At 41.3% G+C, this 17,625-nt stretch overlaps 1 protein-coding gene across 4 annotated transcripts in view; it reads right to left on the bottom strand.

Annotated features, from left to right (window-relative positions):
• Nucleotides 1–6,733: 6,733 nt before the first annotated feature.
• tln2b (talin 2b) overlaps nt 6,734–17,625 on the bottom strand; it is a 69,246-nt gene continuing 58,354 nt past the window's right edge. For 2 of the 4 annotated variants that reach the window (XM_026365025.1, XM_026365026.1), the window contains exons 46-58: nt 17,330–17,513; nt 16,786–16,911; nt 15,867–15,983; nt 15,169–15,354; nt 14,693–14,800; nt 14,067–14,172; nt 13,267–13,272; nt 12,657–12,781; nt 10,681–10,806; nt 10,483–10,545; nt 10,203–10,385; nt 9,994–10,119; nt 8,860–8,988 (exon numbers count right to left, since the gene is read on the bottom strand). In XM_026365025.1, the coding sequence (XP_026220810.1) occupies nt 8,860–8,988; nt 9,994–10,119; nt 10,203–10,385; nt 10,483–10,545; nt 10,681–10,806; nt 12,657–12,781; nt 13,267–13,272; nt 14,067–14,172; nt 14,693–14,800; nt 15,169–15,354; nt 15,867–15,983; nt 16,786–16,911; nt 17,330–17,513 (1,585 nt within the window). Of the gene's footprint in view, nt 8,989–9,993; nt 10,120–10,202; nt 10,386–10,482; nt 10,546–10,680; nt 10,807–12,656; nt 12,782–13,266; nt 13,273–14,066; nt 14,173–14,692; nt 14,801–15,168; nt 15,355–15,866; nt 15,984–16,785; nt 16,912–17,329; nt 17,514–17,625 lie in introns of all 4 variants that reach the window. The other 2 variants (XM_026365027.1, XM_026365028.1) reach the window with 2 other exon arrangements.

A 17,625-nucleotide genomic window follows, 5' to 3' on the forward strand; every position in this document is an offset into this window, starting at 1 on the left:
ATATGGTTATTTTGTAATTACTTGCTACAAATTGCAATAAACAGGACAGAGAGGAAGTACTGAGTGTAGCTCCCCCTCCATGTTGAGCACACATCCGCTGCACAGTTTGGCAAGCTCCTTGTCAAATGCCATCTGAAGATTTCTGCAGACATGGTCCAGATATATATAGAGAGAACTCCTTGGCTCTAAGGGACAGTACTCCTGGGATTTGATAGCTCCATGCAGGGGCATAATCGTTTAGGCGTAGCAAAAACGGACAGGGGTACTGGGAGGGTGCAACCAAAGCTGTAACCCTAGCTCACTTGATGCCCTACTACTGCAGTAATGATGTTACACTGACATATACCTGTAGTTGTTATACTTCTACAGGATTTTTACCACAGTGAGGGCACAGAGACAGTATTTACCTTGATGGATAGTTGCAATTACGTTGCAACACTTTTGACTCGTGCACTTCTGTGTGACGATAAATCTGTCATTAGGTGTGTAAATTGCACATAAGTGTCCCTCAAACGCTGTGTTTAGTTCATGGAAACTGAGAGTACAGTATCAGTTGCTTAAAATCCACAATTTTTAGTACGTCAATGCTTAATCATTTGAGGAGTCAAATTCCTGGGCTATGAGAGTCAGATATTTCAGCTGCAGGTGCTCTGTTGGAGATGGGTAGCATTCTTCCCATGCCAAGTTTTCTGTGCCACAGTGAAAGTAGCTGCTGTTAAATGAAAGGCTCTGTCTTCTGTTAGACTGTAAAGACTGACTGAAGACTGATAAATCTATTACAGGCCAGAAATGGGTCACAAACTTTAAATAGTTTGTAGAAATCCCCACTGATTGAAAACTGCAAGAAACTTGCTTTGATATTCTATGAGAATCTCTCAAAGCATTTTTTTAAGGCTACATTTTGTTCTTGTACAGATACACTGGTCAAAGTCAAGAGGGAATTTCCCGAAGTTTTAGGGAAGAAAGAGAGTTTGGTGAGAAGCCTCAGTGACTCAGTGCAAGTAGCTAAGACTTACTGAGCAATGGAGTAAAAATACCCAACGTGAAGTGATCCAGTACTGCAAACACAAATGTGGGTAGAAGTCATAATGGAGGAATATTTGTGGCCTTGGCAGGGCTCCTCCCATACTGTTTGTTTGTGTTCCCCCTCTATAGACGGGGACATGCAGAGAGGCAGGAATCTCAGCCATATCTGATGCTGCTAACTCAGCTTTCACTAAAAGGAGGGAGGGTCCGGGGGGGCTGTCACGATTCATTTCAAACTCCGGCTGGATGCCTTGCTCCAATTCTAGTGTAAAATTGAATTTTCACAAAACAGACATGTCGCTGCTTGAATACTAAAAATAAAAAAATCACTAAAAAGTCGGTCTGTTCCACGTCCAGGTTAACAAGTCCGTCTTCAATTTGGGAAAACAACACTTTTGGCTCTTTCATTGTGTTTATTTGTACACAGTAAAGGGCAAGTCGAGAGGGAAGTGGGGAGTAAATGATTGTTTACAGGCAGCTTGAACTTCTCCCAGTTCCAGATAAGAGATTCCTTCCACGGCATCAGAAATTCTTGCTTGAGGGATCAGAAAGCTTTCTAAATCACTGTCATTAACGCTCACTATCCTCTTGTACTGGATGTCTTTGCTGCCCGCTATCTTATTGTTTCTTGCTCTTACTAGTTGCGTATCTCAGCTCACAGCTGCCTGGCATTTTGTTGATAGCTCTCTTTAAATATTTGCCTTCAGTTTTTTGCCCCTCATGTCACAGGGCTAAACGTTTCTGTGTTTACACACAGAGGGAGAATATTTCATATATGTGTCCATATATGGACTCTCTTGTGTAAGCGAGGTAGAAGAGACAGAGGAGAAGGCTAAGTTGCGGGGGCTTTTTGTGAGGTCCAAAGACGTACTTGATATTTCTTTCCATTCCACAGAGCTATAAAACTTCTTGGTATGCACTTCCAGCTCGGCCACTGTTCTCCCTGTTACAGTCCTGCCTGTCAGAGCCCTCTGGCACAGAAAAATTAAACAATGGCAAGAGGAGGAGGATGTTGGACTTCTATGGTAGTAATGTAGTTTCCCTTTGTATATTTTTGTGACCTCAAACAAAGTTTTCTTAATGCTTTCAATTAACAACAAAATCATAAGTAAAACATTTCCATGAACTTTTTTCCCCCAAAACAAAAAATAAATGAGAAAGTGGAGCTTCCCATCAAGTTCATGAGTGTGAACTCATGAATTCCAAATTGCTAAATGACCATAACTTAGGTGAAGAAAAGCCATAATGTGAAGAGTGTCTGTGATGATGAGACATTCCAGTGTGGTTTTGAGTGGTTGTTTGAAAGCTTGCAGGCTGTGTTCACAGCGACTTCGTCACAGTGGCCTCTCTACAGTGAGGAATGCCACAGGAACCTGCAGCTCGGCAGCACCTGCATTCTTATACCAAAGTCTGTCTGCACCCTCACGTTTGATCAGATGCCGTGACTGTTTTTCCAGTCAGGCTCAGCAGTCTCTGCACAACCAGGGAGCTAGATAAAACAAAGCCATGCAAACTCAGAGAGACAACTGTCTCTCTCTCTATCTGAGCAGATAGATGTAAGAATAGATAACCCAGTATAGTGTGACCTGGTTACTTCTTGACCTTAAGCCTTGATGTCCTTGAATGATACCAGTATATGGTAAAATGAATGGATAATAGTGAAAACAGAGAAAGAACAGTAGAGGAAGAAGTACTCAAATCCTTACTTTTGAAAAAGTACCAACATACTTAAAAGTAACATTTAAAATCCTACTGAAGCATAGTTGGGTACTTGAGTCCAGCGGGTTCCAATCAGGGGGTCGGATCCCCTCCTACAGGTCACAAGATCTGTAGGGTCTAGATATAATTTATGAGCTGGAGGGGAGGGGGAGGTTTCAAGTAAAGCACACGTACTACATACCTGTACTCTAGTGCAGTACTGTACTAGCAAATACAAATCAATGAGGAAAGACTGGAAATTTAGTTTTTGGCTTACTCCATAGTCCAGTAGAGGTAATCTGCTGAGTCTGTACAGTATGTTAACAGGAGATGGGCAGACAGGCGAACTGGCCACGTAACACATAATATGTAAAAGTCACTATGATTAATCATTTTGGCTGTCTCCACACCAAACCCTCTCATGAAAATTGGCATCAGCGTTTGAGAAAAATGTGCTGTGCAGTGAGCGGAGGGACTGTTTATTCAGCTTTAATACGGGGTGGGGAGGCCGCAGGATTGAGAGAAGAAAAGGAGCTGAGGGCTTTTTCCTCTGCAGAAATGTGGCCTGTCATCTAACAAGTGTTGAGCAAAGTTTCCTTATTAAGACAGAAGGGTTTGGATGGACAAGGCTTACATTTCACCCTAGACAGCTTAAATCGCAGGAGACGCTGCAGATCAGTTCCAGTCGGCGGCACAGTCAGAGACAGACGGTTCCCCTGTTCCACAGCTCGCTCTCAACACTGTTTCAGGCATGAACAAAACAAAGAGAAGTCGCCACAAGGAAGCACTGGCTTTAAAAGAGTGTCAGAGTCAGGCGATATCATTTATATTCCTGTTACTTGTGGACTTGTCCAAAATTAGCAGCCAAGTCTTAAGTCTCAGCTAAGTCCCAATATAGCCCTGCTGTCACTGCTGACTGAGAAATACTGTGCTTTCCTTACACGATGGCTAAAGGAGCTGCAGTGCAGTGCCGTCATAGGAGAAATGGACAGCAAATACTGTCACTCAGCACAGGATGGACGCTCTGAAGGTGGCTACACTTAACTCACATACTTCCCCTCACATAAAAGCACCACCCTGTCATCTAATGGAAATGGGTGAATTATTTCTGATGTAATGGGTGAATTCTTTCTGATGTAGCATTACATAAGGGTCAGCTCCTGTAACATGATGCTCAAAATGTTATTTTTATGACATTTGGCAGGGTATTTAAAGACTAGACTAAGTGAACCAATGCAGTGTGTGATTTTTCAAAGAAGGACTGGTTTTAATTTCATTTAATCCTCTCTAATTGGGCACAGGCAACATCTATCTAATGTGTATCTACAGTACCTACTTTGAAATAGTGAAATCAACCAGTGCGCCTCTGTTTACTCTTCTTATTATGTCCGATGCTGTGCAGTTAATAAGTTATTGAGCCAACATTGTTGAGAGAACCAGGCTGATGACCTAAAATAGTCATGTGCTCCAGGCCTGAGTAAAAGGCTCTCTTAGATCCATCAGCTGCTGTCGGCCAGGTTTATGTTAAGGAGCTCTGCTCCTCAGAACAGGCAGAAGAGTACATGAGCATGGGTAAACAACAAGTATCCTTTAAACACTATGACCTCACCCGTGTTGCTGTAAGTAACTGTTGTGTATCGTGTTTCCTTACTTCAAACTTTTCTGTGCATGTCATTGCCAAGACAGTGCAAGTGTGCTTACATTAAGTCCATACGCTACATTTAGCAGCATCTCTGGATTATGAATAGCCTGAGCGTCCGGCTAAAGAGCTGGTTCAGTGGTAAAAGTCAGCATCTGCAGATACAGAACAGTGGCGGAAAATAAAACTACAACCCAGGAAAAGAACATAAACAATACGAAAAAACAAGCTGGATGGAGATTTCTGGGAGGGTTTTCAGATTTTTTGGTAAACAATTTGTTAAGCACCTTCTTCCTCTTCTCCACCACACCAACTTTGAGTCTGGTCTATGTGAAACTTCCTGACAAAATGGACCAACGCCAAACATTAACTACAGCCATTCAGTCTGTGAACAATGCTGGTTTCCACTGTTTTATCAGCTCGAGCAACCTGGAAATTTCATTGCCTGAAACGACTCCTATAACTTCCAAAGCCTTCACCACATTCTTTATATTACAAGCTAAATACGATTCTAAGCACAAAGAAATACTAATTAAAGTTTTTTGTTTTTATTCCGCATGGACCTGAGAAAAACATTTTCAGACTACAACGTTGTCTGTAAACAGAAAAACAGCAGTAGCATACTCTTGACAAAATTACGTAGTCCCAAACCCATAAGCCTTCCTAGTATGCATTTTTCCAACCCTCACTTCCTCTTTCATCGCTTCTCTCTATGCTTTAAAAGAAACTGATTCCCTTTAAAGCCACTCAGCAACATTTTTAGATGTACATATTTAAAAAGCAGTCAAGTACAACTGTTTCCACTCTTACATGTTGGACATGCTGTTGATTAGCGTTGAAATAATAAAAAAGGGATGATAGTGTAGAGCTGACACAGTGTTATTTGGTTAATATGGCTTACTTTTTGAGAATTTGAGCATGGAACAAAGCATAAACTAAATGGCTGCCAGACTGCAGGGATTAGCCATGGCACAAGTCGCAGCGACTTTAAAGCCAAACTTCCACTACAGCAAATGTAAGGTATTTGGAATGGCAAGGCAGTGCCAAGGACTACTATACCTGTCATGAAATATTTCGAAATAGTTGTCAGATTAAATCCACAGTTTCTCATGGATGTGTTAATGCAACAACAATATATTAATGAATACTACTGTACAACTAAGTTATTTGAATCATCATGACTTTTGACTTATTTGTTATGTTAATGCCTTAGTCACAGTGATGCAAAGACAAAGGACAAATATTAAAAGTAGCTGTATTTCAGTAAGATTGGTATATTTATGTAATAATGTGGAAGATAGCTGAAATTGTGTAGTTAAATTCAACAGTTTAAAAGAAAAGTAATTAATGGGCATAAAAATATTGTCACTTTAAAATCACTCTATGTGATGTAGTCCAGTGACATTGTATAAATGTATATATGCAGAAGTGTCTTGGTGTGTCAGCAAGTCTTTAAACATGTGCTTGGAATCACTTGGTTACTTATTGTAACTGTAGTGTGGGTGAATCAAACCCTAACTTTAAAATATGTTTTTATTTTTCATTGAAACCATCGTGCTGACCAGGGGCCTTCTCTGCCAAACGCAAAAAATAAAATAGAAGCTATAAATGACTGATCCTCATGGAAACATATAATTACAGCTATAACAGAGTGGTTTAGTAATTAGTCTTAATTTATGAAGTTTGGGACAATAAGAGGAAGAACTCAACCAGACCACGTCCTTGCTTTACCTCATTAATCTACTGTGGTTTTGATCACTCCATACAAATGCCAAAGTTAGCCAGACAAACATTCTCCTGGTCCTTAGGACAGAAAGGAGAGAGAGGAAGACAGAGAGAGGGTGAGTGGTAGATCCCATTTGAACACATGGCTTTAGTTTCCTCTCTCCACTGTGTGGCCTGGCCTTGCATGAGACCAAAAGACTCAAACAACCAAATATGGTGCTCATCAGGATGACACATCGCATTGTGTTAGCCACCTTTAACCATCCTTGAACGCACTCTGCCCCCATATTGTGCTGAAATAGAGTCTTAGCTTCAGTGTAAAAACACAAACTGTCAATATGAAGCTACTTGTCTCTACAAAGGTTTGGGCAACATAGCGGTGGAGTACTAAATAAACATGAACTCTCATTCTTGACCAACACATCTGAATGAGAATCTCTGCATACGTCAAAGTCTGTGAACTAAGAGGAAAAAAAAAACCCTCGTCTACTATGTCCATATTTGGTCTGGCAAGTTTGCCAGTCATCCACTAGAAAATGTCTCCAAACATTCACTGACCCATCCAACGGAACTATGAAGGACAATGCTGACATCTGCTGGAAAGAATGCAGGATGACTTATTTCTACTGACATCTATGTTAGCCACATTAATTACTGTGAAACAGGACAAAATAACCTTAATGCTACTGTTTGTTTGAAATTATTTATTTCTGGTGAATACAAAAAATACTTTTGTGACCAGATAAATATCATACATACAGCATCAAATCATAAAACTAATGCAGTCTGTTAAAGAAAGCACAACACCTATTCATAACAGAGCTAGTAACATCTTCTATTTCTGTTAATACATGGACAAATCAGTTAGACAATATATTTCAGGGTAATTCTTACATTTACTTATAGAAACTTATTTTTTTTATAGTGGTTAAACATTGAAACAAGGATTCAGTCCATTTAAGAGGGACTTGGCATATTGAATTTCAACAATTTTCCAACTTCAGACACAAATTGCCACATGCTAATGGAATGCAGTCTAGTGTTATTCTCCCGATATGGTCTCTAAATCCTAAGGTATCCATAGATGCCCTTTAATATCAGCATTATAATATTGTAGGCAGGTAGGCCATTAGAAAAGGCATTGTATTGTATGGCAAAGGACTAGGTGACAGTTCATTAAGACCCCAATGGGGATTAGACTGGCATAATGTTGTGATCCACGGAGGAAAAGGCTCAGGCTCCCACCCAGCCTGATCTTCAGCTGCTCGCAGGGCAGGCTCAAGTAAGGCACTAGTACACAATGCAAATCAAACATGGCATGGACAGACTGAGGTGAAAAAAATCTGATATCCAGTAATAAACTTAAGAAAAAAACAAAGTGTCAGTTTCCTCAATCCTAGTTTTATGAAAGATATTTCCTTCTAGTTTGCACGGAGAATGTCCTATGTTTAATTTAAAGGAAACTTTAAATGGCCTTCAGTGCGTACATTTGAGAGCAACTTCAGTGCATTAATGTTTCATTTCATTCAACAGCTGAAAGCCTAATATGTTTTTTTTTTGTACAACCAATCTTCCGTCCAATAACAGCGCAGACTCTCATTATCTTGCCGGAATATCTTGCTAGAGTGTATTGCTATAGACAGTATAAAGTAAAATGCATTTACCGTGACAGCGCAGTGCAGTGGAAAATAACTGTATGCGAGTGCGCGTGCTTGTGTGTGTACAGCACCGAAACTAAATATGGCCAGTGTTAATGGGAGAGGAATTAAAACATGAAGACAAGAGAGAACAAACATGACAAGTTACGTAAACATATATTCTTTACACAGCTCTGTGTAGGTGAGGGTAGAACTGGTGGGGCTACGGGAAATGACGTGATGTGCGAGGAGCATGACATATTTGGTCACAGAGGGTCCAGATTTTCTGAATAACACAGATTACACCTTTAATTTCTAAGTGCATCTTTTAAAAAACAAAAATATCATTGTAGAATAAATGTTTTTAGCTAGTGTTGGTCAGTGGCCTGTTATTTTTGTCATTGTCATTTACTCCAATCAGAACTCGTCATTGTTTGTCAAAATGACTGAAAATAAATTAGTGTATTCAGAGTCATTGATTTACAAGGATTTGCTGGTTTAGCAGCAAATCCCAAATTCACATTTATTAGTAAAATACAAGTGCTTTTTCCACTCTGTTGGTTAGTAGCTTCATTGATATGTATAGACACTGTGATGCATGCAAGCCATTGGTGAAATGAGGCAAACCCCCCCTGCCTTTTTTTTAATTAACTATTACATATTGAATACAAACTATGGACCCTTAGGTTTGTTCTGCCAGTTGCACAGATATCATCAGTGCATTCGTATTTGCTCTAAACGTCCAACAATTTTATAACATTCAGTGATTATACAGGATTTCTGCATTAGTAACAACTTCAATTCATGATTGTAACAGTCAGTAATGCTCATGAAGCAATGATACCTTTATCAGACTTAATTTGCTCATAATTGTAGTAACTTTCTCCTTATTGAATGTCAATGTCATTCACTGACAAATACACACACATCACACATACACACACACACACGCACGCACGCACAAATACACTACAGAGTACAGGCACTTGTTTTTCCTCATCAAACAGGCCTGTTTCAAGTGCTGTATATTCCTGTATATTATATGAGAGTAAAGGAGCCAATAGTACATCAGCAACATCACCCCATGACAAGAGAGTCTCGTCAGTGTAGCACACATCCTTCCTGCTCAGCCAATCAGCCCTCGTCCTCCCTCAGCTCGCTGGGCAGGAACTTGTACTGCTGCTGTCGGATTTGAGCCAGCTTCTTCCGGGCTTCCTCCAGCTCTCGCTCCTTTCTGAGCATCTCCTCCTGAGCTGCAATAATCTGGGGAGAATGGGAACAGCTGAAAATGTGCCTTTCACTCAACATAATCTCAGGTGGAAAGCTTCCCACTGTACAGCATGTGAACTCCAAATAAGGGAGGACATGGACAAATGAGAAAGTGAGAAACTTTTATCAGTGTGTGCACAGTTAAATATGAGACAGAGAGATTTTTTATTGTTTTGTCAATTCCTCCAGCACAATAAATTTGACATTATGCACTAAGAGTAAAGGCTGTTTACATCCATACTGGCATTTACTGAAACCGTAGTCCTTTTTCTTAATAGTCAGTAATTAACTTAATAGTTAAATTGCCTGAAAGCCAAGATTAAATGTAAAAAGCCCCACATAGTCATATTTCCACTTCAAATCCTTCAGATTTTATGTAAATCTTTTTTTAAGCATAAGAAAAGTACAGCATTTATTATTATTAATTTTTTTCTTTTTATTTTAAGATAAGAGACAATAAAGATAATTAGGATTAGGTTATATATATATCTAAGAGCAGCAAGAGCAGCAATGTTGTCCAAAGCTCTCCTCCGTGCAGTAATTATCATACATCAACGAGACAGTGAGCCACGCTGGCCACAGATAAAAACTGACAAGCTGAAGCCCAGCTGGGATGCACCACTGACTGAGAGCGAAACTCAATCAATCACGATGAAAAACAAAGCTTCCTCGTAGCATTCCAGCGCTTTGACAAGACACCAAATCTTCAATTACTGTCAACATTTCCCGAGATCAAAAATGAAGCAAGTTATCAGCTGCAACAAAAAGCTGCTAGAAGTCTTCAAGATGTGATGTTTTGCCACTGCGGGTGTCTGTCAGACAGCTTTGAAATGAAGCTGATGAGCTGTTTATCCACAGCAGCTCATCACGATTTCAGAAAAACAACTGTGGCATTTCGGCATTTCACCGGGCAAACATGCAGCGAAAAGGGCAAACCACACAACAGGGAGGATTTTTGTTTCAGTTCTCTCATAAAGATCTTTCAGGATTTTGTCTCACCTGGGCTATGCCTCCAACAAATTTGGTTTTTACCACCACGCTGTCATCTTCGGTCTTGTCAAATGCTGCTTTCTGAGCTGCCTTCACCAAGTTGTCTGACGCTCGCTTCACTGCATTGCCAGCAGCCTTAAAACAGATCAATTGAACGTTAGCTGCACACAACCCGTGTCTACATAGTTTTCCATGGATAAATTGTGTTTCACTGTTACCTGTAGTCTCCTCATGGCTTCAGAGTCCTGGTCTGCCTTCACCTTGCAGGCCACCAGCAGTTGAGCTGTTGAAGCAGCGACCTGTTTGGCTGAAGAGATCAGCTTCTCCTCACTGGCATGCCCCTGCACTGAGGCATTTGCCGCCTCACACAGGTTGCTGGTGGCTGCTGCTACCATGCGCGCCTACAGCAAACAAGAAATTCAACAAATGCTGTGCGGCTGGGTATAAATTTGGTCTTAATCCAGCAAGTTTATGGAATAATTTCACAAAGCAACTTACAGCTGATATGAGACCCTGTGACCACTGGCCGTCATCCACAGCATTGGCTAGATTGGATCCAACCTGAGGGAGAGTTTGGTGATAAAATGATTTTAAATCATTAAAGTCTGGTGATAAAATGATTTTAAATCATTATATTACATTGATAGATACAGTATGTGCATCTTCCTGAGTGTCTGAGAGGGTGCTTAGACTGACCTTGCCTTGTGCCACCAGCTCTCTCTGAGCTGCAGATGCAGATTTAACAAGGGCACTAGTTGCTGCAGCGATGGACTTGGCTGCTTCCAAGATCTGCTCCTCAAAATCCAGAGTCTCATCTGCCTGCTGGAAGGAAACCACAAATCAACTTAGGAGTAAAAATAAAGTAAGTGACTGTAAGTGATTTTATAATGTCTGAATATAATATCTCAGCTTCCTAAAGTTCTCTAATCTCTGAAAAAGCAGAGAAGACAACAGTGTCCTCATATTAACTATGATGCTGAGCATAACACACAAAACACAATCGAAATTCATAATTTTCCCGATAAAAAAAAAAAGGAGTCTAGATACGGTGCTCCATTTTCAGCTACCTGAACAAAATGCCAATGCCTTGAACATCACGTCACATGACCACAGGGACAGTTAACAAATGGCCATTCTGCATCGGCAGTCAACAGCATTTGATTGACCACAGACCTCCATAAACACATAAGGCACACGTGGCTGGAGACAGGGCGGGACACTGTAGGAATATGTTTGATATATAGTTGGACTGAATAACAACCTAATATATCAAACATATCAGACAGAGCCCTGCAGAGAAGGCTTCCAGGTCTACAATGGCTCAGAGAGAGGAGAGGAGGCAGGGCAGGGGAGCATGCTGTGAGCAGGAGAGACCTCCCTCCTCACGGGGCGGGAGGGATGGAGCAGAGATGAGAGGGAGTAAAGAGGAAGAACGAGAATCCAAGCTAGGCAAATGAATATGTATGTTTGCATATGAATACCTGCACAGTTTGAGAGATTACGTGGTAGCCTGGTGCCTCAACAGAACAGCCTCTGTCTCAAAACAAAATGAACTCTTGAATTTAAATCATACAATATATGGTGCACCTCTGTTATTGTGACTATGAATAATATAGAGTAAATGATGTGTGCACATTTCCAAATACAGTATGCCCTTTACGGTGTTTGGCTCCTCATTTTTATTTTTTCTGAAAGCAAATTGCTATTGTGCAAGATTTGCTTCCTATTAGATCATCGCTAGAGGGAGACACTGACATCTAAAAGAGGAAAAGCCTTTGACTCACTAATCCCCTTTCATAAATGCAGTCTGAAGATGTGGACTTATAGTATGAGACAGAGCATAATACGGTCTATGCTAAAAATGGGGCAACCTAAATACAGAATGTGTTCTTTCATATCACAGGGTTGAATTGACGTCTACATGTATACAGAAAAAGGAAAAGGAAAGGGGGGAAAGCACTACAGGCACACAAGGAAGAGCACTACTATCCAACTATCCAGTCTCCAGAGACAGATAAACAAATAACACAATCATCATGCAGCAACACGCCACAAACAGAATCCTGCATCACGTACAGAACAACTTAATAGTAATTTTACTTCCCAAAACCACTTTCACTACCATCTCCCATATTTAGCCAATTTCTCTCTGTGTTATGTGGTAAAGTTGTTTTGTTGTTGTTGGGTAACTCCACAGCGTGGGGTAGATGAATAAGAGGCTGATAAAATCCTCCCTGAGTTTAGTTATGAAATGAAGAACACTGCAGTAAGACAAAGGAAATAAGTTCAATAAGGCAGAGGCCCACTCTTTCGGAAAGGGTCACAACAGTTCATCGCGCATTTGAACTCATTCCAACATAAGCTTGAGGACACAGCGGTGCAATTGGGTCTCCTGGCAACGCAATTCAAAACAATGTCCTTTTGAAGAAAGTTTTCCAAGGATCACATGTTAGCTCACTGGACCACCTGTCTGAGTCAACGCGGAGTTTGTAACAAAGCAACATTTTTTCTGCTTTAATGATAGAGCAGCTTAGTCACTGAAAAGGTGACTCCACTTCAAAGTCAGTGTCACCTTTTTCTACCTTTGGCCCACATTGTCTCCCTGCTGATTAATGGCAAAAAGCTGTGCGTGGGTTAGTGTGGGTGGAAAGAGTTGAGAGGGGCACTTCTACCTTGGGCTTAGCCCTGGGTTTCAGCTGCTCTAGTTTCTTGGCTGCAGCTTCAATGGACGCTGCTGCTCCGAGGAGCTCTGTCTCAGCAATGACAGTAGGGTCCTCAGGGTCGACACACTCTGATCCTGAAAAGGGGTCAACACATGCCAGACCATGGTCATTATATGCTTTGCTTGCACAGATTCACAAAAGGAACACAAGTATAATAACTACAGTGATAATATTTTCTAATGTACTTATTGTTACTCTAGTGTGGGTGAAAGGAAACAGTGGAGGAAGCGTGGGTGAATGAAACCCTAACTTCCTTTAGCTCCACACACTCCAAAGAATTGTCTGCAGAGTGGCAGTAATGTGTCATAGTTAAATAAGATAAACTAAAAGTTAGAAGAAATGCACATTTGATGGATCATTGTCTTTTTATAGGTTTATAAGTGCCCATAAAACAGAGCTGTTTGCGAACAGCAGATGAAACGCTGTTTTTATAGATTATGTTGAGCTCTGGGGAAATCTGTTCTGCACCCCCCACCCCTGAGCCATCTACTCCTCTACCCCCTTCTGACTCTGTATGAAAGGTGATCTGGAGGAACAAAACACACCGCATCCCACTTACCTCCATCTGAGGCAGCAAGGAAAGAGCAGAGGAGAGAGGGAGGGAGAGAGCACATGGGACATTAGAGAGGTGAAGTGGATAGCCCCGCTGGGTCTCAGGCTATATGCTGAAATCTAATTCTCATCCAAACACAATCTATTACTCCTCTCTGATGTGGCAGTGCAGCTTCTAGAGAAAGCACTCAAAGGATGTTTGTGTCCTTACCATCTTACTGAGGTTTATTGGGAACAATTTAAATGACAGTCACTCTATGGTACAATTTCAATATTCTGAAGTGTTTTCATGACCTGTCTTAATAAGGGACACAGACAGGCTTGGTGGCCTGACTTAGTAACTATAATATTATTCATGCACCAGAGGATTATGGCTGCTTTGACTAATCTCAAACATGTCCACAATCCTGCCATTTTATCAAATGGAGTTGGCCTCTGGAGGAATCCCCTTGCTTTTAAAATCACTGTATTTGGCAATTTCAGCTTTATCAATTTTACACTGCACTGCCCATACCGTCTAACAGCTATTTTAAAATTAAAATCTCCTGCCAACAATTTTGGACAGCACACAAGCTTCTGTAAAATTCATGTCTCCCAATATAATAACATAATTACTTTTCATAGAGCATGAACTTACTCTTCCATGAAATGCTAAATATTCACAACATGTGTTGTAAATGGTTCAAAAGAGCCTGAGATCAGCAGGAACGGGGTCACAGGTAACTAAAGGATGTCAAGCCTAGCCATTTGTTTGTGTGGGCTTTTTATGAGTGTTTAACGGTGTATCAGCAGTGTGTGTGGCCTCACCTTTCATTGCCTCAGCTGTCTGGACGAGCTCTGTGACACACGCTGCCACATGCTTCGAGTGTACAGCCAGCTGCTGCTTCTGCTCTGGAGTGGGCTTCTGCAGCACCTGAAAACACAAAAGCCCAACATGTGCACAGGCACAAACACTTAAAATAAGTAACAAGCGAACAAAATGTAAAAACCCAGTCACACAAGCTGACAAATACATGAGTTCTGCCTTATTTCAAACTTACCTAGGTCACTACTAACTAACTAAAGCACTAATACATGACCTACTGTTCCCCAGTCACTTTTTACTAAACCTATTAAAAATAACAAATAAACAGGAGGTGGGGATGGTCAACTCTGTTTAGTCTTTAAAGAGGTATGGTATACAATATAAGGAGGGGAAAGGAGAGACCATATTTCACCCATAAGTTGACAGTGACATTACAGTAAATGAAAGCTGGGATAGATTTGTTGAACAGCAGAGGATATAATCTTAGGTTTAAGGTTAAAGCTGAAAAAGACCTCACTAGCTAGTAGTGGAGATCAGGATCCACTCACCCAAAACTGCAGACATACACTCACATAGACTAGCCATTTCCATCATTTATTTATGACACGTGGGATTGTCTCACTCTTACCTGCAGCACTTGCTCCAAAAGGTTGATGTATCCATTGGTGCATTCAGAACCGAACTGCAGGGCCTTGCTCCTCAATTCCTCACCCACTTCTGGGTGATATGCTGCTTGCTGGATGGAGGAAAAAAACAATTATTTAAAGGGCACTTTAGGAATTTTATTTTTAACATAAATAATAGAATCTCTACTTTACAGATTGACTTGTAAAGGCTTCCTTTTAGAAAGCACGGCATACAGCGTAGGTTATCATATTCTTTTGCTTCATCTTGTTACAAGTTCTCTACAGACACAGAAGGACATCCTGACCGATGCTCCATTGCAGGACTTTGATAAAGTGACTCAGTCACTACCAGCAGGAGCAGCCATAAAATAGACTGGACCCTAATGTCCTACCTGCTCTCAGCAGGCTAAGCTCACAGGTTCCCAGGCAGCCTAATGCTGTCTGTGGCTTGTTCTGGCAACCTGGTGTAGATTAGCACCTTGCAGGTAGTCAGCATATCCGAGATGGCCTTGCGGCTCAGGTTGGCAGTGGCGATCACGTCCTCCTGCTGAGCAGAGTTTCCTGCTGCCACCGCCTTGGCTGTCGCTACCGTAATGCCTTTTGTCATGCGGATGAACTCTTCGGGTGTGGTGGACTTGTCTGGGACGTCCTTGGACTGGAAGACCTGATGGGATGATAAACCGTAGAGCCGGGTGGTTGGGTACAGGCATTACAGGTGCATTCTCATAGAAGAAATAATAACACTGTGCAGCAAAAGAAAGTGTAAACAGATGAAGAGGACAAAAAAAGGGTAGCAGTATAATTAGGAGTTAGGTAGACTGTGTTGAATTTGGCTTTTGCCGCAGCTCTTGGTAAAGCCTTCTCACTTCCGATAAGCATAAGGAGTAAATTACAAAAACACTAGCTCTCGTTCCTTTCCCTCTCTGCCTGTGCTTGCTAGCCAGGACCTGATAAGAGCTGTGAGAAACCTGCTGGTGTTGAGCGGAAAGGAAGAGGGAAGGAGTTGGGCAGATAACATAGGACAAAAGAACGAAAAGCTCCTTATTTTTTGTTTAGAATAATAGACACAGATAACCCTGACCATCATTGAGCCATTCTTTGCAGAGAGGCTGTTCCTCATCAGCTGACTCCCAATAGACACAGAGAGAAGTGGTTTGACCTGTCAGGCACTCTTACTGTCAGCTCCTGCTTGATGCACTCAATGGTGGCCTCCAGTGCCCTCGTCCCGCGAGTGGCTTCATCCTCCACTGCCTTCACTGTTTTTAAAAGGGACGTCACATTGGTCACCATGACCTGTCAAATAAAGGACGTAAAAATTAGACTTTGCAGCCAAACCAGGAGGTGGAGCTCTTTCTCCTCAGCTGCAAAACATTATATCAGAAAATTATTTTTGTTTTATCCTTCACTGATTCAAGTACAGTGGAAAATTGTTACATGCAAACTAGATAAGCATACTTAAAGGTGCTTATCTAATGAAAACTAAAGACATTGGCTGCTGAATAAAGAGACGACCAAGAGGATGACAACTATAACGAGAAACAAAACAAAGCAATTGAATTAGTTTAGTAATGATGCTTTCTGTTTCGTCTCAGCTGCACTGAGTGAAGCATTGTGGAATTGAGGAATTTCAGCAATTTGATCACCAGGAGCTTGAGAGGTCTCATTTGAAAGTCACCATATGTCGGAGGAACAGAAACAATCTGTCAACACAACAATGTCCGTGGGTGGCCCTAATTCCTTGTAGATGAGAAAATATAAGAAACAGGTCAGACTAACTGGTCGGTTTGGGTTACAATGGATATGATCTAGTCTTCAAAGGAAAATCATATGTACACTTTGTCATACTAATAATAATAGTTGATCTTCAAGGAGAAATTCTTGTGGACAGGCAGCAACATTTAGGGTGCTGAGGGTTCATGGTCAAATACACACACAGAATCTAAATACAGCAGTAATACTAAGAGAATTTGTATGGGTTACATACTTTACTCTTTCAGTGAGAAATCATAGGCTGAATAATAAATTGGAGACTTGTGCCACTGAATCAATACACAGCTAAACTAGACATGACTGTCATTTAGCACTATTCCTTTACCTTGGCAGCACTCTTCAGCTGATACATGGACGGGTCGTCAGCTTGCTTGCCTGCAGCACATTTGGTGGCACTGATGAGTTCGGCCAGTGCCTTAGCCACATCCCGCACCGCATTTATCAAAACCACCTGAGGAGAGAGCGGGGATCAATAGAGCACAATGGTCAGAGTATAGGTTTATCAGTTGCACCCAAGGGAGAGGATTTAACACCGCAGCTCTTATCGCTCCCCACCTAGTCATGATACTTCAGACTAGTGGAAGGCTGCAATAGAGGCAAACCCACAGGGGAAAAAAGAGCCACAATGTGTATCAGATCAAATTGCAATTACACAGAGCTGGGAAATAAAGCTGGGAATACAGACAGATTGAAGCCATGCATTATATCTTACAAATATTAAGCAAAAGTATAATAATTATGGGTTCTAATAAAGAGATAAGGCTAATAAAGGAGCTTTGTTAAAGATTTAAATGTTTTACTCCTGTTAGTGCACATGGACCAGATATCTGTGGCTTTATTAGACTGAAAGTGTTTTGGATTTTCATCACCTGTGTCTCAGGGTCCTCTGAGCCCATACTGGTTGCTCCCAGTTTGACCACCTCAGTGAGCTGGGTGATGGTCTTGGCCGAGGAGTGGGCAGCCTGGGCCAGTTTCTCCTGAGTGGACGCGGCTCCAGCAACAAGCAGCTTGGTGTCCTCTACAAGCGCTTTAGCCGTCTTCAAGATGCTCTCCCTGAGGAACAAAACACATTGTGCTACAATCTGCTCCACAGTCGCACTCAAGAATCAGCAATATGAAAGGAAGATGTTGCTCATCTGAACAGAATGTGTGTTTAGTAAAGACA

This window comes from Anabas testudineus, chromosome 6, assembly GCF_900324465.2.
Source record: "Anabas testudineus chromosome 6, fAnaTes1.2, whole genome shotgun sequence".
Taxonomy (NCBI): Eukaryota; Metazoa; Chordata; class Actinopteri; order Anabantiformes; family Anabantidae; genus Anabas; species Anabas testudineus.